The sequence below is a fragment of the Pelodiscus sinensis genome, chromosome Z (assembly GCF_052426305.1).
Source record: "Pelodiscus sinensis isolate ZL-2025 chromosome Z, ASM5242630v1, whole genome shotgun sequence".
NCBI classification, from domain to species: Eukaryota; Metazoa; Chordata; order Testudines; family Trionychidae; genus Pelodiscus; species Pelodiscus sinensis.
In genome coordinates, this window is record NC_143085.1 from 32,552,942 (window position 1) to 32,576,280 (window position 23,339).

Consider the following 23,339-nt stretch of genomic DNA (forward strand, 5'->3'; position numbering starts at 1 on the left):
ATGTAGATTCAAAACAGAGGCACATAGCTTCCAAAATGCAAATTAGATTCTATCAGATATAGGAGAGGTACCCTTTGTTTAACAAGGGGTAGCAACCTTTCAGAAGTGGTGTACCAAGATTTAACTTATTCACTTCTATTTACAGATCTGCATGCCAGGAGGAGAAGGGGGCAGGAACAGGCTGGGTATATTGACCATATTTGCTGAACCAGTTACAGCTAGGAAGAACGGTTTAATTTAACAGAATTAAGAATTTTAACTCTCTCATGTTAGTTTTTCAACCTTCATTTTAAATAAAGTAAAACATTAATTTATGTCCAACACAAAAGATTTCAGTGTTTTCTTTATTTATGGCAGCAGTCAGGAACCTTTTATGGGTTGGGAGCTACCGACTCACAGAAAAATTAGTTGGGGGCCACAAAAGTGAGAAGCAAAAACACTCTTCCAAAAAACCCCAACCCTCACTGATGTGGTCCCCAACTGAGACACCTCATGCCCCTGCTACTCCAGCCCCACAAGGTGAGGGGAAGAGAGGACTCGGGTCCAGGTTTTTCCATAGATAAGATTTAGTTTTCTGGGGTTCCAGAACTAGTGGATTTTGTGGACCTCCCTAGCCTCTAGGGTAGAGACCAGAGGTGGAAAGTAACTAAGTAGCAATACTTTGTTACACTACTCAAGTACTATTTTTTGTATTTGTACTTTACTCAAGTAATTTATTTTTGTGATATTTCAACTTTTACTCAATTGCTTTTTAAAGAAAATACTGTACTTTTTACTCTAAAAAAATAACCAATCAACAAGCACAATGACCCTGCCAATGAAGAAGCTTTTTAATAATCTCATCAACACTTTTTCATTCAAAAAGGATAGATTCTCCCTAGCCTAGTGGGCTGGATCAAGCATGCTGGGGAGAAGCTGCATGGCACTATGCACTGCTGCTCACACTCTCACTGGTTGGGGAAATGCTGTGCTGGAAACCGCTGGTGGAAGGGCTTCCCTGCTGCTCCCATTGGCCAGATTTTGGCTAAATGGGAGCAGTGGGGAGCAGCAGGGAGCACAGAACTAAGTAAGCTGCCTCCCCCCCCCCCACTCCCTTCATGGCCAGCCCCTGCACCTCCATCCCTTTCCTGCACACACCCCCTCCCACCTAGCTCTCCCATCCCCTCTACCCCAGTCTGGCTCCTGCACCCTCCCACTCTTCCAGACACCCCACTCTTAGCTTGCTTCTGCACCTGCCTCCCAGCCAGACCTCCACTCCCAGCCTGCTCCAGCACCCTACCTCACACCCACTCCCCATCCCTATTCCACTCCATGGCAAACCACTCCCACACACTGATCCCTTCATAGAATCATGGAGCTGGAAGAGACCTCAAGAGGTCATCAAGTCCAGGCACCTGCCCAAGGCAGGACAAATCCCAACTCACTCAACCAAGCCAGGGCTTAGTCAAGCTCGGAATTAAAAACCTCTAAGGATGGAGATTCCACCACCTCCCTAGGTAACCCTTTCCAGTGCTTCCCTACCCTCCTAGTGAAATAGTTTTTCCTAATATCCAACCTAGACCTCTCCCACTGTAACTTGAAACCATTGCTCCTCCTCCTGTCATCTGCCACTATTGAGAACAGCCTCTCTGGAACCTCCCTTCAGGAAGTTGAAGGCTGCTATCAAATTCTCCCTCACTCTTCTCTTCTGCAGACTAAACAGACTCAACTCCCTCAGTCTCTCCTCACAGGTCATGCGCTCCAGCCCCCTTATCATTTTGGTTGCCCTCCACTGGACCCTCTCCAATGCATCCACATCCTTTCTATAGTGGGGGGCTCACAACTGGACACAATACCCTCATTTTGGCCTCATCCCACAGCCTGGGGGGCTCACAAAATCTGCTAACCCTGGGACCCCAAGAGTTAATCTAGCCTGTGGGAAGCCATGAAACTTGGTCCTCTGTACCTCCTCTCCCGTCCCTCCTCTGCCATGGGGCTGGAGCACCAGGGAAGTGAGGTCTCAGCTGGGAGCAACATCAGTGAGGGGAGTTTTGTTTGTTTTGTTGTTGTTTGTTTTTTGGGGGGATACCTCTTACTTGTGTGGCCCCCGACCCAAATAATAGTACCTTATGATAATTCAGGTGGTTAACAATAGATTTCCATAGGACAGCTACTTTTTACTTCTGGATACTTAAGTACAATTAAGATGTGATACTTTTGTACTTTCAGTCAAGTAGTTTTCCAGAAGGAAACTTTTACTTAATTACATTTTTTTTCAAAGTAGCAGTACTTTTACTCAATTAAATTTTGGGGCATTTTTTTCACCACTGGTGAAGATAAAAATGAGGGTTCAATTCCTGGGACAGGGCTGCCAGCAAGTGGGATAGGGATACAGGATCTGGGCAGGAGGTGGAGTGCAAAAGGGGGTGAGGAGAGCAGGGTCTAGAGGGAAGTTTGGTGGCAAGAGAGGGTGTTGGATGGGGGTACAAGAGGGAGTTTGAGGCTGGAAGAGAGGGAATAATGCAGAAAAGGTGAGAGGGTGAGAATGCAGCCAAATAGCTAGCTGAGGAAGGAGGCAAAGAAGTGGGGAGTAAAGAAAGTGCAGCTTCTGCAAGGTAAAATTGTATTCCCCCCCTCCCGTCACATCTTCCCTCTACTCCAGCCTCTCTCCCCTCAGCCCCGTAATCCCCTCCCCACAGCCTCATTCCTTGCATCACCCTATATCCCTCAAGCAACCCCTGCCACCTCCTATCCTGCCCCCGCATCCTCCTTCACCTTGCACATTGGCAGGGCAGCAGCACTGAGACTCTCAGCCCCCAGAAGCAGCTCTAGAATGAGGAGGGGCCAGAGGGAGAGAGTCACTTTCCTTTCCAGCTGAGCCCTTTGCCAGGGCTTGCCCCTTACCTGCATGCTGCTAATCTGTGGCTGGAGGGGCCTTGAGCCTGAGACTGCTCAGGGCTGCCCACCTCCGCACACACCCTATGGGGAGCAAGCGAAGCCTGAGCCCCAGTGCTCCATGGAGATGGCAGCAGCTTGTGACCTCCTGCTCCAGCTCCAGCCCCATCCCCTACCAGAGCAGGGAACAGAGCCTGTAGCAGGGAGGGTGGAGGTGTTAACCCCTTAGCTCCTGATAGCCCCATGCCAAGCTGAGTAGGGTCATGCTGTTTGCTCTGCTTGCTGGGCTGCCTATGCCTCTACTCCCCTGCCCTGCTTGCCTTTCCAGCAGGAAGCCGGAGATGGTTCTCCAGCCTGCAGCTGCGTGGTGACCACAAGACTACAGCCGCTATGCAGGGGAGGAAGGGAATCTTAATTCCCAGTGCATGTGCTGCTCAAAATTGGCTCACGTGCCACTTACGGCATGCCGTAGGTTGCCAACCCCTGGTTTAACATTTCAGATGGACAGCTTCAACGTTAGTACACTAATCCTTACTCCCCCAAAAGACATTTCACTGAAAAGACTATTATTTGAATCTTTATATTGTGAAACACCGTGGCTCAAGTTTCCAACTGCCCAATACATAGCACACTATTATAGCTATTGTTATGAAGTTTGCATTTCCAAACACCTATAGATCACAGGGTTCATGGGATTGAAAAGGATCTTGTGAGATCATCTAGTCCAATCCCCAGCACTGATGGCAGGTCTAAGCATTATCTACACCAGGAGTGGCCAACCAGTTAAAGATGAAGAGCCAAAATAGCAGTGAATAGAGTGCAAAGAAAAGAACAAAAAACAAAAACAAAAAACCGCGCTGGGGGAAAATAGGTGCCGGTACACCATCCCAGGGCATACCATCACAAAAAAAGCACTGGGAAGGGGTACAAGGTGCAAGCTCTGGGAGGGAATTTGGGCGCAGGAGGAAATAGTGAAGAAGATGCTGGCTCAGGGAGGGAGCTCCAGGCTAGACAGTGATGGAGTCAGGTGGAGGGTTGGGGTGCTGAGCAAGCTGCAGGCTTGTGGCTATGAGGGTGCAGGAGTTTGGGCTGGGGTACATGAGGGGCTCAGGGCAGGGACTATGATGGGCTCAAGACACAGATTTGCAGTGTGTGGATGGTGCAGGATTGTTGTGGCAGAAGACTGAAGATGTGGGGATGCAGGAGTTTGGGGATGTGAGAGGCTCAGGACAGGGGGTTCCAGTGTATGATAGGCTCAGGTTTGGAGTCTGGGGGGGTGGAGGAGTGTTATGATGCTGTAGCCAGATGGGGGCTTGGCCCCAATTGGGGGTTTGTTAGCCAGGCTTCATTTTTAAATAAAGTATTATGTCAAACACAAAATGTTTCAGCGTTGTCTTTATTTATGAGAGGGGCGGGGAACCTGTTTTGAGTTCTGACCCACAGAATAGTCACTGACCCACAGAATAGTCAGTTGGGGCCACACAATTGAGATGCAAAAAAACAACCACTCCAAAACCCCCCAAACCGCACTAATGTGGCCCCAACTGTGCTGGTGGGGGCAGGGGACAGGGTGCAGGGGCAAGGTACTTGGAAAGGGGGGAGGGAGGTATCTTGCCCAGGGGAGGGGACAGAGACAGCTGGGGCCAGTGCGGGTTCCTCAATGCTGGGGGGGGAGCCCTTAGCCTAGAGGGCCAGATCCAGGGAAGCCACATACAGTCCCTGGGCCTTAGGTTCCCCAGCCCCTGCACTACGTATTTGGTAGGCTGAGGTACAAAACTCAGCACTATCTTCAACAGTGTTTGGGCCAGCGAACGTATAGATATGAACTTACAAAATCTATTTCTGCAATAACACCTCTTAATTAAGCAATAGGTCAGGTTAAGATGTAGTTGCGGAACGTAACATTTATGTAAACAACTAAAAAATAGCAAAACTTACAGATGAATAATGGTATAAATACTGATCACAGAGCACTTCTATCCCTCCACATCACATACAGCATTTCTTAAACTGGGAAGACACAAGCTGTCTACCTCTATCCCAAACCCATTTTGCTTCCAGCTTTTATGATGGTTTTAAATATATAAAAAGTATTTTTAACTTATAAGGAAGGTCACACTCAGGGCTTGCTCGGGGTCACCAGTACAAAAGTTTGAGAACCACTGACCTAGCATAACAGCTTACTTCTGCTTTTACCTGCACGCCTGGGCTCACTGGAACTGGGTACATCATATTTGGTGCAAAACAAACGGGCTGAGTATACACAGGAGTTGGCTGCTGATGACCCACCAAAGAAGGGCTAGGTTGAGCTTGTGGACGAGGTGAGGTTGGTGTAGTAGAAGGCTTGGGCTACAAATAAATGAAACAGTTCATTCATCTATACCATTTTTATTTCATTGTGGTCAGATAGAAATGTAACATGTTATGCTTCTTTTAAGTCAGGAATTTAAAACGTTCATATTTTTCACTTGATTGCATGGTGAAGTTAAAGAAAAACTGAAAGAAAAGTTTATCAAGATTTTAAGACTGAAGGTTTGTGCTAGAGTTAGTGTTTTCTAATTTGGTGCTTCAAAAAAGAAATGAAATGTTACACTGCCTGTGGAGAAGGCGAAGACATATCATGCCTTCACATTTCCTGGCAGACCAAGTTTTCAAAGATGCTACAGGCCCTCCTTGTGGTAAACTGACTGTAACATTCACAGCTGTTTCCCCAGTAGGAGGAGGGAACCTTTCAAGGGAAAAGTGGACTGTCTTTCAGTTTCCTGGCAACAGCTTCGGATAAAAAATTTTTGTTAGTCAAAACCAAAATCTTGAAAATCTTCTTAGAGGGCAATAGAAATGTAGCCGTGTTAGTCTGGGGTAGCTGAAGCAAAATGCAGGACAATGTAGCACTTTAAAGACTAACAAGATGGTTTATTAGATGATGAGCTTTCGTGGGCCAGAGGAAGTGGGTCTGGCCCACGAAAGCTCATCATCTAATAAACCATCTTGTTAGTCTTTAAAGTGCTACATTGTCCTGCATTTTTCTTAGAGGGCTTGTGACCTTCTGTGACTAAGTTCCATTAAGTTAAATACTGCCATTATAGTTCAGTAGAATGTAACTTGGAACCAGTTTAGATACCAGATGAGGGAGCAGATAAGAGACTATGTGGTTATGATCCAAAGGAAATGAATGCAGTATAGCCTCTAAAATGGTGACTCAGACTAGGTATTTAAAAACAGCCTTTTTTATTAAAAAAGATAGTACTCTAAATTAGGTGTAGTTTGTTTCCTGAAATATGGTGAACCCTTTTCAAAATGTGCTATGGTTTGAAGCACCAAACAATTTTCTTTAAAACCCTGATAATTAATCAGGTACAGTGTTAAATTATGAAGGAGAACTTGTCAGAAACACATAAGGTATAATCTATATTTAAAAATACTAGAGCTGCACTGATGTAGTGCTTCAGCATAGATACTACTTACACTAAGAGGAAGGGTTCTCCCATCAGCATAAGTAATTCACCTCCCTGCGAGGTGTTAGCACTACCTACACCAGGGAATGGGGTAAGCATAGCTATACTTCTCAGGGATGTGGAAATTTTACAGCCCTGAAAGGCATAGCTGTATCAGTGCAAAATCCCAGTGTAGACCGGCCCTAAATCTCAACTAGCAGAATACAAGGAAAAATTATAGACCTGTGCAATTACTTGAGAAGCTGCATGTCACTATAGGCTATATCACTTAATACAACCACCAAACTTACTTGAGCAAAAGATCGAGGGTTGAACTCCTTTGCATTGGGATTAAGTGTTGATTTCCTAACTTGCCTAAACACAAAAACACACAAAGGATTTAAAGTTCAGAAATATTCCTTCGCAAACTTTTCCCTGGAACTCTTCCACAGTTCAAGTTTTAGACTTATTAAAATCCTATGAATATAAAAATAATGTCAAACTAGAAAAGACTTGGGGTACATGGCTAATCAGATTATATGGAAAGAAAAAGGAAAAAAATTCAACTTCTTTCTACAAAGCACATTTTGATGGTGCTTATTTTGACTGACAAAGGGACAGCGTTTAGACAACTGAGTGCAGGATTAGGTATCAGGGGAACCAGTGTTCTAGCTCTGCCGCCAGCTGCTTCATGGCTTTGGGCAAGTCATTTAACTTCTGCTTCAGTTTCCTCCATTTGTAAAATGCAGATAATCTTTACCCACCTAACATGAAGATTAAATCCTACATACAGGAAACCCTCACCCATTCATGGTGAATATGTTCCTGACACCAATGCTAACGGTGAAGTCCGTGAATACTATGAATGGAGGAAGCGGAGTGAGTGCTGCTCCTTGCAACTCCTGACCACCATGGTGAGTGCAAGAGGGAGGACGTGAGAGGGGAGGGATGCTGGCTTCTGCTACTGCCTTGTAACAGCCCCCTTCCATAATCTTCGAGGTCATTTTGCCCCCTCTCCAGAGGCTGGCAGATGAGGTGCAATGGGGGGGGGGGGGTGAAGAAGAGAGTAGGGCAGTGGCAGTAAGGGGAGGGACTTGGGGGATGGGAGATATCTGTGAATACACAAAATTGTGAATAGCGATTCCGCAAATCTCAAGGGTCTCTTGTAAATGCTACATGTTAACAGTGGCTCTTTCCTTTATAGGGTATTCTAAAAATCTGATACACACCAGATTTGCTTATTAAGAACACAGTTTCTTACTCTGAGGTATCTTTCTTCTCTTCTTTATCCTCTTTATCTTGTTTACTTCCAGGTCCAGATGTCTGTACACCTTGAGAGGTTACCTCTGGTCCCCGCTTCTGATCAGAGCTATTACTAGTTGACGGAGAAATACTCGGACTATTTGATTTGCTACTGCCACTGTTAGAGTTTGCATTACTGCTGGTTTCAATGATAGATTCTTTAGAGTTTGATTCTGTTTTCTCGTTAATCACATCTCTGGATCTTTCACCTTCTCGATTTTTGTTTAGCAGTTGATCCACTGTATCTGGAGTGGTGCTTGGCTGTAACTGAAAGTACAAACAGATAACACAATAAATATCATCTTATTAAGCAATCCAAAAAACACATGAATTATTATCAAAGTACTTATGCAAAAAGAAAAGAAATTTTCCATAAAATGTTCAGTTAAAATAATTTCAGGCTCCTGCAGCTGAAGGTGCAAGTTTAATTACTAAAAACAGAAATAAGCACACGTGTGATAGGTCTATAAACTTCAAGAGGCTTAGATAAAAGAAGCAATTTGATAGGACTGAAAAGGCCTCCTAATTTTCTAATCAATGTACAAAACATAGTAAAACATAACTAATACTGAATTATTCAATACAATGTAATACTAATACTTAACGATGAGATAATTTAAGAAGTTATTTTTGCCTCCAGATAATTAAAAAGATAATTAAATGTTTTAAGTTAGGCAAACAATTATATTATAGCTGCTTTTGGGGTTTAAAGGTTCTCTGAAAGGGAAGATGTGAAACATAGCTACATCTAAGTTAATTATATGTGCCACAAGTGCTGTAGGAATTTGCTTGTGAAGAAACAGGTTCTAACTAGTGTTCCAATAGACACTATTTAAATTATAATCTGCATTTTACATATGCTCAATATCAGACACCTAAGCACAACAGACAGATTAAGGAGAGAGTCAGCACTGACTGTTTATATTTGCTTGTATTTCCATTTTATATGGATGTTTGTCTGAATGACATTCTAACATGTATTCATAAATTTAAGGGCTTATCTTCCTATTGATAAATATGTTCAACTCATTAACTGGAAAATAAATGCACAACATCAAAGGAAAAGCCTGGTATGTATCTTCCCTTTTAGTCAATGCTCACATAAAAGACACTTACCCTAAAGTCATTCTTAAATTTCTTTAAATCATCAATCTGTTTTCTATGTTCTGAAACAACTGAAGATACACCTGCCAAGTAAAATATATATATGAAAAGCACAAATTAATACTCGATATAACTCCAGTTACGAGATTTGTTTTGTAAGTAACATGAATATCAAGTTTCCAAGAATGAAAGAAAATGTACATTTGGAAAATTGTTGCTGCTCCAAGAGAAGCAATCATTCAGGGGCAATTCTAATGCAAAGCACTGCATGAGAGAAACTGATTGATCAGTTAACTAGGTGCTCCCTTAAAATCACATAAATGTAATGTATTTAAGTTATATTTCATGCTTTGTCTGCAAAGACACTTAATTTTTAGTTAAAACCTAACCTTCAAAATCTTAAGCAGTACTAATGAGAAAAGATCCAGTAATGTATCAACCTCCTGCCCTCACTGCTAAACAAAGCAGAGAAGTAGAAGCAGCTCTGTATCTCCAAGAACTGCAGCCACTCACTCTTGTTTCCCCAAACTGAAATAATCTCACTGAATTCTGCTTTTCCCTCTCTCAAATTAGTTGTGTAGATCCATGGCTTTTAAACAATTTGAAGCGCAGGACTGTTATCCTTTTTATGGAGACACACAAAAAATAGCTCTGTTCTTTATATTACTAGAACCCTACAATTGAATTACAGCAGGCCATAATCCATAATAAGGAACATATATTAATACAACATCAAGTTACAAATTGAAAATAAACAAGGAAATGCAAGTGTTATAACTTAAATACAAAATAATTTGGCCTAACTAGTAACTCAAAGAATAACCTGTGTGCAAGTTAACTGCAAAAACTAGAGCCAATTGATTTTTTATGACTAGATCAATGAATTTTTTGAACTGTTAATTTCTCCACTCATGTTTTTCAGACTTTTCTAAGCATAACTTGTGCATTTCCATTTTAAATTTACAACTTTAATGTAGGTCTTTGTTTAAAAAAAGAAAGAAAGAAAATAAACACACCCAGCTGCTTCATTGTAGCTGTACAATTTTGCAAAATTCCCAAACTGCATTCTTAAAAATATATAAAATCCTTCCCACCAAAATCATAGTTATTTTTGGCAGATCCTTAAGTTTTTGCTACTCCACACTTTACATATAGGGAAAAACTAGATGTAAATCTACGGATGCTAAAGAAATAATATAACCTTAAAGTTTACAGCACATATGGCCAGAAACATTAGCATATTAAAACCAGAGATTAAACTGCACAATCCCCCTGTAAAGTTTGCAATGCTTTTCACTTTCACAGCTTCATGAACAAAAATTCTTACTCGTAGAAAGCTGATACAACTGCCTTTTAAAATGAACTAATAAATGTTAACAGCACTAACTGATACTGGGATCTGTGCTTAACAATTCTCTGAATTACCTTATAAATATTTGAAGGAGATTTTAGATACAAACCTTTGTTTTCAGGTTTAATAAAGCTAGGAGAACTCTCACTTGATTTAGCATTTTCCTTGTTTCCAGTTGCAGAATTCTGCCTCTGGTCCTGAAGCCTGGAATCTTTAGCTAGAAATACAATTTCAATTCAAAGTTACTTTCGAACACTCATCATGTATAGATACATACTTCAAAGATGATGACAAAAATTCCAGGAAATATTTGAAGGAAAACATTAGGCCAGAGGAGAACATAAGAGGAAGCTAACAACCATTTTACATTTACAAAAACTCTGTTAAAAGTGAGCTGCAAAGGGAAAACATGTATTTAATTTTTTTTAATTCTTTATGATGCCTAATGAAAACTTGAAAAAAAAACCCTGGACTTTGTTTTATTGTGTATTAGAAATTCAGGTCCTACCATGCTGAAGGATTAGGGCACTGGAAAATTAGTAAAAAGAACTAACAAGAGCAAATGAATGATTCAAACAATTTGGATAAAGAAAGCTTCTGTTAGAAAATCCAACAGATTGGGATTTTCAATTAAAGTGCAACAGATGTTTGGGAGTTCGAGACCTTCAAGCATTCCACTAACAAAAATAATGACTTCTTATTACTGATATTTTGGGCACAAGAAAAGGCTGCAAATCAATTTAACAAAAAAAAAATCTTTCAATTGCAACTTTAACTGTACCCTAAATTCCATTAAGAGAAGTACAGAGGAATGGTGAGAAGCTGATTAGGCTTAGTCTACATTTAAAATAAGTCAGAGATATGAAAATCCCCACAACATGACTGACACAGTTATGTCAACAAACCTCTACCCCTCAGCACAGATACCAGCTATGCCAACAGAAAAGTGCTTCTGTTGGCATAGCTAACTTTTTACAGAGGTAAGTTCCTATACCAACAGAAAAAAAATTCCTTCTCTTGGTTTATGCTGCATTTATAGTGGGGCTATGTCATCACAGCTATGCCAATATAGGCTTTATAGTGAAGATATAACTTTATTTAGTCTATCAAAATATTTTTCAGCAGTGTTGTTGTGTAAGACTTACCCCCAATACTCAAGTATCAAGAAACTAACTATGCAGTGGAACACAATGCAATCAAATTCACAAAACAGAAGTAGTGAAGTGTAGTGTATGGGTCAGTATATCCTTTCCCTTCACTTAAGTCTAGAACTGGATAATTTAAAATCTCAGGACAATTTACCTTCACTAGATGGGGTAACTGCTCTACTGGACACAGGACTGGCAGGTGTGGGAGATGCAGCTGGGACAGGCATGGCAACTGATTCAGTAGGAATAGTACCGGCTTGTGGAGAGGACAGAGCAGGCCCAGTTGGAGTACTTCCAATATTGCTCTGTCTGGGTGACCTAGGCCTGTGTGTTTTAGGGGATAATCTTGGAACTAGAATAAACAGAAACAATAGTTATAGGATTGCTGATTCCCTACAGCACTTAAATGCTTGAAAGAGAGAGAGAGAGAGAGAGAGAGAGAGAGAGACGCCTAAAAGCATGCTTTAAAAATATTTAGCCCAACACAGTACAATTATTGAAACCCTGTCAGCCTTCCAGATTCATTTATTTCTTTATAATGCATTTCAGGTCACATGTAGGATTCATCTGCAGACAGACTCCCCCAATTACTGCCCTGTGCAGTCCTACAGCAAAGCTGCAGTCCCAATCAGCCAAACCACAATAGCTCAGATTAACCATTTCAGGCACAGCAGAAGAGGCAGCCCTCTATATAAACAAACGTAAAACACTTTTTAAAAAATGACTGAAGGATATAAGTATCTTACACTTGACTTGCTTTACATCAGTGATGAGCAACCTAGGCTTGCGAATGGGCTGCACGAGAGCCCTTTTTCATCTCAGTGGTCCATCATAACCAAGATAGTATCCCAGAATAGGGAATTCTGCTAACTGCACTCGCATAACTTGAATTTGTGGGGTAGGTTGATTGAACCATAGCAGCATTTTGACTGGCTTCGAAGGGAGCATATGGCTCTCACAGTCAATGTTGTGTGCAAACAAAATGCACCTCATTTGACATGCCCTTGCTTTGTGTTTGTGTCACTTCAGTGATACTGGTAAGAAAAAAAAACTATACCGACAAAAACTTATGGACTCTGACAACCCTGCATTTGAGCAATGGTAAATAAAATGTCTCCTGAGCTGCAAATGGCACCCCAATAGACCACATGCAGCCCATGGGCAACTGATTGCCCACTGCTGCTTTACGTGCTTTTCTTTAGAGATGGACGCCTATTGGAGAACTGAAGTATTCCACTGAGACCGATACTTATATTTGTGCCACTCCAGAAGTTCTATAACTAAGAAATGTGTACAGAATATTCTTTGAAGACCACTGACGACTCCTGCTTAGTCCTCACCATAAATTATAATCTGCTTTGACATTGATCATCCTGAGAGCAACTAGCTGTGATGCCAGAAGATTACAACTTCAAGTGAAGCAAAAGAAAAAGGACTTAAAAAAACCCCTATTTTCATTTTAATAGCCCCAATTTAGAAGAATGGGAAAGGAACCATTTAAAACCTAGGACAGTTAAGATGAACATGTAATTTTGAATTTTCTTATAAAGGCTTCATATTAAATGTAATTCCAACTTTTCTTAGCCTATCACTCTTACTTATCTCTACTGAAGGATCTTGTTCATATACAGTTGCACATAAATTCTGTCAAAGGAGCTATTGAGGTACAGCTTGAGAGTAGAAAACATCCCATTTTTGGCTCTTCCAATAGCTATAAGATTGTACTTCCTTTCACCAACTCCTATGCATTTTCCTTCCATTAAATTATGTTTAAATGCAGCAAACAGTTAATGGAATAACCCCTTTGTAGTTAAAGCAATATTACAATCATTTAGCAGAACCGACATTTATTTAAAGGCTGAATTGTCTGGAAATGTAAGAGTTGATTTAAGACTAATATTCTAAAAATATTCCTGTATGCCTTCTTCAATAAGCCACGCTATACCTACCCCCACTGACAACTGATGACCAAGTCCCACCTGATGGGCTGCCTCGTGCCACCGTAGAAGTAGATGCTTCCCCTGGTGCATTATGAGAGACAAATTCTAAGCCACTTGAAATTGTACCCCTACCAGTAGAGACTCTGTGACCTCGAGGGTGCCGTTGTGCCTTAGGAGACATCCGTGGTGGCCCTGGGAAGAAGAACACACCCCATACTATGAATACTCTCATTTTAAGGGTAGCTAAGTTTACTATCTATTTTTACAAGTGGCTGCAAGTCCCGTAAGCTTTAGTAGGGCAAGCAGAGTCAAGCAAGTTAAATAGGTGTTGACCGTAACTGGGGTTTCATGGGTACAGAGCAAAGGAACCCACAGGGAAATATTAACGGTCCAATCAATCTAGGTATCCTAATTTACCCATCATCTTGGTATCTACTTACAAGCCTTTAATAAAAAAAAAGGTTTTGCAGCACCAATTTAGTTCCTACGATATTTTAATGTCAAGCATTATGTGCATTTTAATATTGCTTACTGTGACCTGAGCTAAACAAACTAGACTAATATAGCTTTGCTGGAGGTAGTATTGAAATCTGAACCAAATATGCTTAATTCCACACTTGATGAATCAGAGCAGCTAAAGAATAGTGGAACTTGCATGCTGGTTTCTCAAATTTTGTTTAGTCAACAAGGCTTGCAAGGATAACCAAAAGCAATGAAAGAAACTCCTATGGATGGGTATATCTTCTTTGAAAGAAAAGATCTTGAGATTCTAGCAAGCTAGTTGGGTATATTAATAATTTATACAGATGGTGGGAGATAGCTGGGTCTCTTACTAACGTTTCTGTTGAAATCTCTGTTTTGAGGGGCCACCAACTTTTCAGTTAATGCACTGGTATATAGTATTGTCTATTTCTTTACATTATTTAATTGACTAAGGGTATGTCTAGACTACATGCCTCTGATGACAGAGGCATGTAGATTAGACTACCAGGCATAGGAAAATGAAGCAGCGATTTAAATAATCGCCACTTCATTTAAATTTACATGGCTGCCGCGCTGTTTGTCGGCTCAGCACGGTAGTCTGGACGCGCGGGGGTCGACATCAAAGGCATTTGTCGACCTCCGAGGTATGCCTCATCCCAGGCATGTAATCTAGACGTACCCTAAGAATCACACATTCAGGAGGTGCTCATCACCACAATACTGGCATGCACTATATATATATATATATATATATGTAGTGCAAACATTTCTGCATGTATAAGTATGAGATTGAAGAATGCAATCCTTTACATATACTGTTAGCTACCAAAGGTTTACAACACTGCTGCCCCACATAAGCATTATAATTTGATATTTTTCTATAGGCTCATTTTTAAAATAACTCATACTAATCTCTTTTCACAAAAGAGGATTGGGGGATTTGTGAGTAAGCAGTTGGCATGAGTCTGATTAATTTAACTATTTTGTTTGGTATTACATGACAAAATGCTTTAGATTTTTACAATTACCTTATATAATAATTACTAGGAAAGCCTTCTAAAAAAAACGGCCAGGCTCTATGTGTTGCCATTTGCCTAAGTTAAGACACTGAGCAGCGTTACAAAGCTGAGCTTATTTCATACCAACATGGGAAATTTCACAGCTTTATATTTTGTTTTTGTAAAGTTTCTTAAAATAAAAAGATTAATAGAAATAATCTGATAAACTAAAGTTAAACACAAATTATAGATTAAGTAATGAAGAGGAAAAACAATTTTGTAATTAAACTCACAAAGGAGTTAAACAAAGACAAACAAAAACATGAACAAATTGTGGTATTGTACCTTCTGCAGACATGCGTTTAGGCATAGTAGAGACAGGAGCTGGAGAACCATGAGCAGAGGGGTGAGACGGGGGCCTGGATGGCCGCGAAGGGGGTCTGGAGGGCGGCCTTGTAGGGGTGGCTGCCCGAGGTGGAAGAGAGTTGGGACCTGACTGGTAGCGAGAAGGTGGGCGAGAGGAAGGAGATGGGCAAGGCGATGGCCAGGGAACACCTGACAGAACAAATGATATGAAGGAAAGTATAAAAACTAAAGAAAAATTATGGGGGGAGGTAAAACAAAAAAAGTAAAATATGATAAAAATGATTTTTCATATAATTAACCTTTTGGGGCCAAATTCATTCATTTCTACAAATAGTAGAATAATCAGTTAGGCTGTTTTTTCCCTCTTCAAGTCTGGTCAAACAATGTCTGAATGTCTCATTAGCTCCCCAAAGGGTTAATTTAGGATCTACAAATATTATTGAGGAATAGCTAGTTAAAGCTTAAAGTTTAATCTGTTAGCCTGTTTATATACATTTCTCAGTACACATTTCTCTAAAAAGGATGTATAAATAGTTACTAAAGACTCTCATACAATGATTCACATACAATAACTGAGTATGCAAACTATTACTTTTCAAATGACAAGTGATAACTACAGAAAGTATTTCTTTACAAAAAACAGCGGTGTTCAGTGTCTGAAGTCTGACATTTGTGCCCCTATCATTTCTGGAGAGGGCTTATTTAAAATTAGTTTTTGCAACAAAGAAGCCTGCTTCACAATTTAAGAACACAATGCATCAACTGATGTGCATTAAGCAAACTAATACAATGAACAAAACAGGCATGAAATGTAGATTTCAAACAAAATTAATGTTGTCTGGGCAGTAGTTGTGATCAGAATGCTTAAAGGAAAAATATTTAAGTAGCAAACACCACTTACCTTTATCTAGGTATTGCCAAGGTCTTCTCCCCAGAGTGTCACACTTGAGTATTGTGTTGTTTTATTTCTTCACAACATCTTTAAATGTTACGATTTTTTTTTAATAAAAGTATTCCAACGAGGCTGGCGTATTACTGAACTCAATAAGCAACACATGCCAACACTGAACATCCAGTTCGCAGCATATAGGACTCAATTAGCTCTGTTAAAGGAAATAGTGCTGCACTTTGCTCAGTTACAGCTATATATGTAACAAACATACTCAAGGGTATTTATCTGGAGAGAAAACTTCTGGAGAACATCCTTCTCTATCCAGCTGTTTTTCATTCCTATCACAGCACTTAATCACACCACACAACATCACACTGAAATCAATGGGAGCCTTTACATTGCTTTCAGAGGAAGTTGGATTGAGTGTCCATACAAGAGCATGAAGTGGTATTTCTTCTAATACTGCTGCCTCTTTCCCAAGATACACTACAGACTTATATGACATTGGAAGATCAGTAGTACTATAACTCTCCTCGTACCCACTCACAACACAAAGCTGATCATCACTAATTCAATATATACAAAACTTCATGCAACACTACAGATATATGCATCAGTCATCTAAAGTTTATTTTCCTTCATGTTTAAGGTGCAGAAGGTAAACTACATTCTCAGCTGCATGAAACTACTACCAGTATAGTTGACTAAATATTTAAAAGCTCATACTCAGATATCAATAAAAGGTTAAACCAAAGAGAAAACCATGAACTCTAGAGAGTAGCCTAGAAAAGGGAACTGTTGTATGATTGTTTTGTGATTGGTATTTCACAGAACTACATAGTTTCCACATTTTTAGAAACAAAAGCTCTCTCAATTAAGGCTGATTGATTTAACTGAGATACTTGCCTCCATTAACTACTCTTTGGTCTGCTCCAGAATTAGGACTGAGGTCTGAAGTATGGGATCCAGATCTTGAAATTGAGGGGCCTGGTCCTGACTGGCCCATCCTTGGTGAATTTTGTCTGCCTCCTCCCCAAGATAGGATATCTCTGTTTCGTTGTCCAGATGGAACATATTTGTTCTCCCTGAAACAGAAAATTCCGTTCAGTGTTATAAGTAGAGATGGGGAAAAGAGATATATATCTGACATTTGAAAGAATGAATAAGCTTTACTGTTATGAACTTCCCACTACCAAAATTAAGGTAAAGCCTATAACTCTTAGTCTAAGTATTGTGCTCTATTAATGGTTCAATTTCAGAACAAAAAGAATTACTTGCAGTACATAGCTGATGGTACTGTATATAAGCCCTTGTAATGTGGTTTCTATAATCCCGTAGAATGCTAGATAATTTAATGCTGAATTTTCAGGGTTTTCTGGGACATTTTAGATGCTTTGATATGTAATATGCAGAACCTACATTGCTATTTCCTAAAGCCTGTGTGAATTCAATACAGTGATTACACAGTTTCTTCCCGACTCTAATTCGACTTTTCTTTTTTAAAAGCAGCCATAATAACCAGCAAATACGAGTAAGTCCCAATGCATAGATTATTACTGTACAATGCTTATTTTCATTAATATATTGAGCATTATTTTTCCCTTTAAATACCTAATGTTTACACCGTGTCCTTCTCGTTCACTTGAATTTCTCTGAACAGCCGTATATTTTTCTTCTTCTGTCCTGTCATCGTTTTCCAAGGCAACCCGAGCTTTGTATTGGGCACTTGATTCAATTTCTTCTGCTAACTGAGCTGCTCTTGCTTCCCGTTTTAAAAATTCTTCTGAATTATCCCTCTCTAAGGGCACCCTACCAAGATGCAAGGGGAAGGTAGAAAAAATCATTATAAGCATACAGATAATCCACAAAAATAGCTTTAATAAATGTAAGATCAACAAATCCACATCAGCAAGAAAGCAGTTCAAGATGATATGAAAGGTTTAGTTTAACTTACACATTACTTCTAATTTCAGGATATTAACAAAAATATGCTATTTGTTTGCTGACCACAGTCCAAGTTCAAGATGCAGTATTCCCCTCATGACTAGAAATGCCCCTTGCTGCTAATGTCAAGTAAGACTTGAATTTAAAATCCTTGTTTTCAGATGTGAGAATTAACTATCAAGACGCTAAAGCTGTTTCTCCTTTCAATTCAACTCTAAAGCTGAAGCTCTGTAAGTGGAATTTCCAGAGGCGTTAAAGAGAGTAAAGTATCCAACCCCTTTAGAAACTCAAAGAAAGCTAGGGTTGCCAGATACCTTCACAAAAAATACCAAACATGTCCAAAGCGTTGAGAAAAAGAAAAACAAAAAAACCCCACATGTCCAGTATTTTCTGTTTTTTTTTTTTTTTTAAAACCGGGCCAATACCAGACACCTGGCAACCTGAGAGAACCATTCAACTCTTAGGATCCTTTGAGAACCCTGGCCTTAATGCTTTGACTCTTACTGTTATTATCAGTGGTTACAGCATAGTTGGAGGAACGCATCTATTCTCTGAGAGCAGGGAACTGGACTTCAAAACCCTCATTTTTTTTGTTTTTGTTTTTGTTAAACTCTAGCACAAATTTCACCACCAACTTAGCCTTCACTCACACTGGATAACTAAACAGCTTTTCAAATCACCTAAAGGTACAATTCAGGTTAATTAAAATTTGTGCAATCTGAAATTTTCATACCAAAGTTATTTGGAATTTCTTTAAAAAAAGCAAAACAAAATGTTTATATCCACTCCATGTCCATTTTCCCCCCTCCCCCCCCCCAAAAAAATATGCTGAAACTGGCAAAAAATGTTTTGGTGATACCATATTTACATTTTCTGTAAAGAAAAGTTTTGGTCACCTCCAGCATATATGCAATATTTGGAAGACTATTGAAATGGCAAGTTAGAACAATGCAAGCTATGGACAGGACAGGCAGCTTTAACATGAAATTCAGTGGTGTTTTTTTCTTGAATAAAATCCTCTTCTAACTGTTGTAATTCCCATTTTATTTTTAGAAAATTATACTGTCAGGTCAATGCTTTGTTCTGGTTACTCTGGCACCTGAAATATCTTGTTTAGAACCGTAAGTTCATTTCCTCACTCTCATTTTCAGTTTAGCAAACCAAGTTTACTCACTAAGCTGCAAAAAAGGCAGCAGCCCCATTCGGTTTTCTCTTAAATTAGTTAATGATTGGTGAGTGCATTAAGAATGCCAGAAACAGATAATAAATCAAATACAGATTCATAGGTTACTATCAATAACACGTAGAGCAGGGTTAGGGAACCTAAGGCCTGAGGAGCATGTGGCCCTTGGCTTGCCTGGATCTGGCCCTTGAGGTTCAGGGTTCCCTCCCTTGCATAGGAGAGCTTGTGCTGGAGATTACAGCCCCCCACTACCTCCCTGTAAGGCTGGAGCACACGAAATCTACTAGTGAGAGGTATATGGGAGTGTCCTTCTCCTCAGTCCATAGCCATGTCAGGGAGGATTTATTGGGTGTTTTTGGGGGGGGGGGGGGGTTGTGTGTTTGTTTTTGCGCTCATGACTTGCGTGCAGCTCCTGACTAATTTTTCTGAGAGTCAGTGGCCCTTAATCCAAAAATGTTTCCCAACCCTGACTTAGAGACGCAAGCTGACACTGAGGGTACATCTAGACTACATGCCTCTGTCGCCAGAGGCATGTAGATTAGGCTACCAGACATAGTAAAATGAAGCGGTGATTTAAATAATCCCGCTTCATTTAAATTTACATGGCTGCCGCACTGAGCCGACAAACAGCTGATCAGCTGTTTGTCGGCTCAGTGCGATAGTCTGGACGCGCGGGTGTCAACATCAAAGCTATTTGTTAACCACCCAGGTATGCCTCCTGGGATGAGGTTTACCTGGGTGGTCTACAAATATCTTTGATGTCGACACCCGCGCATCCAGACTATCACGCTGCGCCGACAAACAGCTAATCAGCTGTTTGTCGGCTCAGCGCGGCAGCCATGTAAATTTAAATGAAGCGGCGATTATTTAAATCACCGCTTCATTTTACTATGTCTGGTAGCCTAATCTACATGCCTCTGGTGACAGAGGCATGTAGTGTAGACGTACCCTGAGGTTCCAACTGTTCTGAGCATGGTGGAGACACTATTGAGTAACAGTTCATATCCTAAAGATCCTGCAGTGTAAACAGATAAAACAAAGGGTGGCAGAGGATACAGGCACTGACAGCTACAATATCTTATGAAAGATCACACAAGAGGAGAGTGGCAGAACCAGGAATACAACTCAGGTTCCCTGAGTGCCAGTCACCGGACCACAGTATTTCTAAAGATGAAGTTATTTTCCTATGCTGTAACTGGAGTTCTTTGAGATGTGTGCACCCCATTGATGCTCCAATTAAGAAAGCCTGCATCCTCTTCCTTTAAGTTAGATATGTCTGTTAAGTAGGAATGTAAAACCTCAATTAATCAGTTAGCTGGTTAAATGTTAGGTCAACCTGACTTTTAATCAGTTAACCGACTAAGCGGGATTCGGAATGGAACCATTCCAGCTCCACTGGAGTAGCCTCCATCCCCATAGCGGGGCTGCCTTTAGCTCCCAACCCTGTGGCAGGGCACCCAGGCTCCTCACAGACAGAGACTGCTCTGGATGCCAAGGAGCTGCTCCAGCTCCCACTGGTTAAACAGAACAGCTACCCCACTCCTACCACCTCCACACATATGATTCAGTTCTGCAATGACCTAAAAGGCTATTTTTGCCACCTCTGTCTGAAGGAATATTTCCAACACACTACTGAACATCACACTTCCCCTCAGAATTCCCCCATTTATCCCACAAAAGGAATGTATCTACATGGACCCCTCCTGACGGTCATAGTGATAGTCTGGACATCTACATTGATTGCTCCTGTAAACATGCACAGACTTACATTTTGAACAAACAACATGTGACATAAAATCTCAGCTATGCAGAACACAACACTATCCACAGCTTCAAAAACAACTTTAACATTATAAATCAAAGAGACTTACAAAGGGGGTACTGCAGTCATCCAAACCAGGAGAAATTACAAACAGTAGGCTGCCAGACAATTCACCACCACCACATTCCACAGACCTCTTACCTCTGATCCCAATGAGGAATGCAAAAAAAACCCTATACCGTCTGCTTATGAAACTCCCTGCTACAATTCAAGACCAAACATAAACAAACCCCTCCCCCAAATCCACAAGCAGGTGTATTCTATCTGCTATCTAAGATCCATAAACCTAGACACCCCAAACATCCCATCATCTCATGCATCAGCACACTTATAGCAGGATTATCCCATTATGTTGACTGTCTCTTCAGACCCTATGCTAGTAGCACTCAACTATTTTACAGACACCACTGACTTCCTGAGGAAGCTATAGCGCATCAGTAATCTTCCTGAAAATACCATCCTGGCCACCATGGATATAGAAGCTCTTTACACCAACATTTCACTTATGGATAGACAACAAGCTGCCAGGAACCCTTTCCCTGATGATGCCACAGCACACCTGTGGGCTGAGCTATGTGACTTTATCCTCACCCACAACTATTTCCAATAAGGGGACAATTTATACCTTCAAGACAGTGATACTGCTATGGGCACCTGCATGACCCCACAATATGCCAACATTTTTTTGGCTGACCTCAAACAACATTGGCTCAGCTCTCATCCCCTAAAACCCTTCCACTACTTAGGCTATATTGATGACATTTTCATCATATGAACCCAACGGAAGGAGACCCTTGAAGAATTCCAAAGGGATTTCAACAGTTTCCACCCCACCCTTAACATTAGCCTAGACCAGTTGACACAAGAGATCCAGGGCAGCGTACCAGTCACCCAGATCCAGGGAAGGGATAAAGGAGGCTAGGGAGACCATATGGAAATAAAGGTTTCTTATGAAGGCATTTAATTTCCTGTGGTCCAGGATGGGGCACAGGCCTCCTTTGATGTTGAGAATAAGGAATTACCACGAGTAGTATGCCCTACCCTTGAATTCCTAAGGTACCTCCTCTATCAAACACAGGCAAGAAGCAGTCCAGGCATGTGAGACTGATGGTTTCCAAAAGGAGGGAAGAGATCTGGAATAGAGTCTGGTGTTCTGCCATCAGGTACATCCTCAAAAGTGGGGCTTGGACCCTTGGGGCTGCTTGGAGATGCATTGGTGCTGTGTGGAACAGGAGCGAGGAGGTTCCCTATGGTTAATTTGTCTGCCATGATGGCATTCTTGGTCTTATTTGGAAGGGCTAGAAAAAAAGCAAGCAGGTTGTTGTGGCCTAAAATGCCAGCACTGAGGGGCAGGTGTGCGGTTCCCTGGGGATTTTAATGTGACCCTGGAATAATTCAAGCTATGAAGTCAAGAGTATGTTCTCTCTGCGAAAAGGCTCAAACCATAAAAGGGCAAGTCATGCACGGTGCACTCACTCTCAGGTAGGAGGTCAGAATCCTGCAACTGTGAATAGTGGCACATGGCAATCCCCACAGCCATAGTATGGGCGGCTAAGTCCAGCATCCAGGGCCTCCTGCAGCACTGTCTTGGACACTGTGGGGCCCTCCTGCATTGCTGCCATAAGTTTCAGCCTCACCTCTGTGGTAGGAGCTCCTCAAATTTGGAAAGTGCATTTCAGGAGTTAAAATCATACCAGCTGAGGAGCATCTGCTGGTTGGAATTGTGGAGCTGTGGGGCCCTCCAACAGAGTACACACCTTCTACCAAACAGGTCAAACACCTTAGCTTCCTTATTTTTGGCTGCAGGCCCAGGCTGCCCCTGGCACTTCTTGTACTTTACCACATCCACCATGAGGGATCCAAGCAGGATTGTGTGAACAGATGCTGGTAACCTCACTGTGGCACATGGTAGTGCACTCCACTCCCTCGGCTGTGAGCACAATTGAGACAGGAGTCTGCCACAGAGCCTTGGTGATTGTCTGCCTGCACTTGGTAATAGGGAGGGTAACTCGCACTGGACCTTCCAAGAAGAGAAAATCTACAATAGGGTCCATCTTCTCCACCACCTCCTCAGCCTGTAAGCTAAGGTTTTGTACCACCCACAAAAGAAGGTCCTGGGGGCATGAGCGTTCATTGAAAAAGAAAGGCCAACCACCATCTCGTCTGGAGGAGACGACAACGACAACGACATCAACTATGGAGGATCCTCCTGCCACTAGCAGGTCCTCCACAGTTTATGCCTCCTGCTGTTGGTTCTGAGAGGCTGGTTCAAGCAGAAGTGCCAGCGACCCGTGATTGCCAACACCTGCCTGCACCTCTGGCACCAGAGGGGGTGCCTAGCATGGAAGAGGCAGCTGCCAGCAGTGCCCAAACCAATAGTGCCATGGAAGCAGCCCTGGAAGGCAGGCCATGCCAGTGAACAGTGCCTGGATGATCCCCTATGTTGGCTCATGGGCAAAGGCTTGCTGCGGTGTCCCTGTGACGGCAGCACTGAGAAA

The 23,339-nt window shown here is 41.4% G+C and overlaps 1 protein-coding gene across 19 annotated transcripts in view; it reads right to left on the reverse strand.

The window, feature by feature from the left end:
- ATXN2 (ataxin 2) overlaps positions 1 to 23,339 on the reverse strand; it is a 117,954-nt gene that overhangs the window by 40,870 nt on the left and 53,745 nt on the right. For 8 of the 19 annotated variants that reach the window (XM_075898725.2, XM_075898724.2, XM_075898721.2 and 5 more), the window contains 10 exons: positions 17,504 to 17,701; positions 16,799 to 16,977; positions 14,980 to 15,189; positions 13,163 to 13,345; positions 11,368 to 11,565; positions 10,175 to 10,282; positions 8,727 to 8,797; positions 7,570 to 7,877; positions 6,620 to 6,683; positions 5,059 to 5,223 (listed from right to left, as the gene is read on the reverse strand). In XM_075898725.2, the coding sequence (XP_075754840.2) occupies positions 5,059 to 5,223; positions 6,620 to 6,683; positions 7,570 to 7,877; positions 8,727 to 8,797; positions 10,175 to 10,282; positions 11,368 to 11,565; positions 13,163 to 13,345; positions 14,980 to 15,189; positions 16,799 to 16,977; positions 17,504 to 17,701 (1,684 nt within the window). The remainder of the gene's footprint in view (positions 1 to 5,058; positions 5,224 to 6,619; positions 6,684 to 7,569; positions 7,878 to 8,726; positions 8,798 to 10,174; positions 10,283 to 11,367; positions 11,566 to 13,162; positions 13,346 to 14,979; positions 15,190 to 16,798; positions 16,978 to 17,503; positions 17,702 to 23,339) is intronic. The other 11 variants (XM_075898722.2, XM_075898720.2, XM_075898718.2 and 8 more) reach the window with 5 other exon arrangements.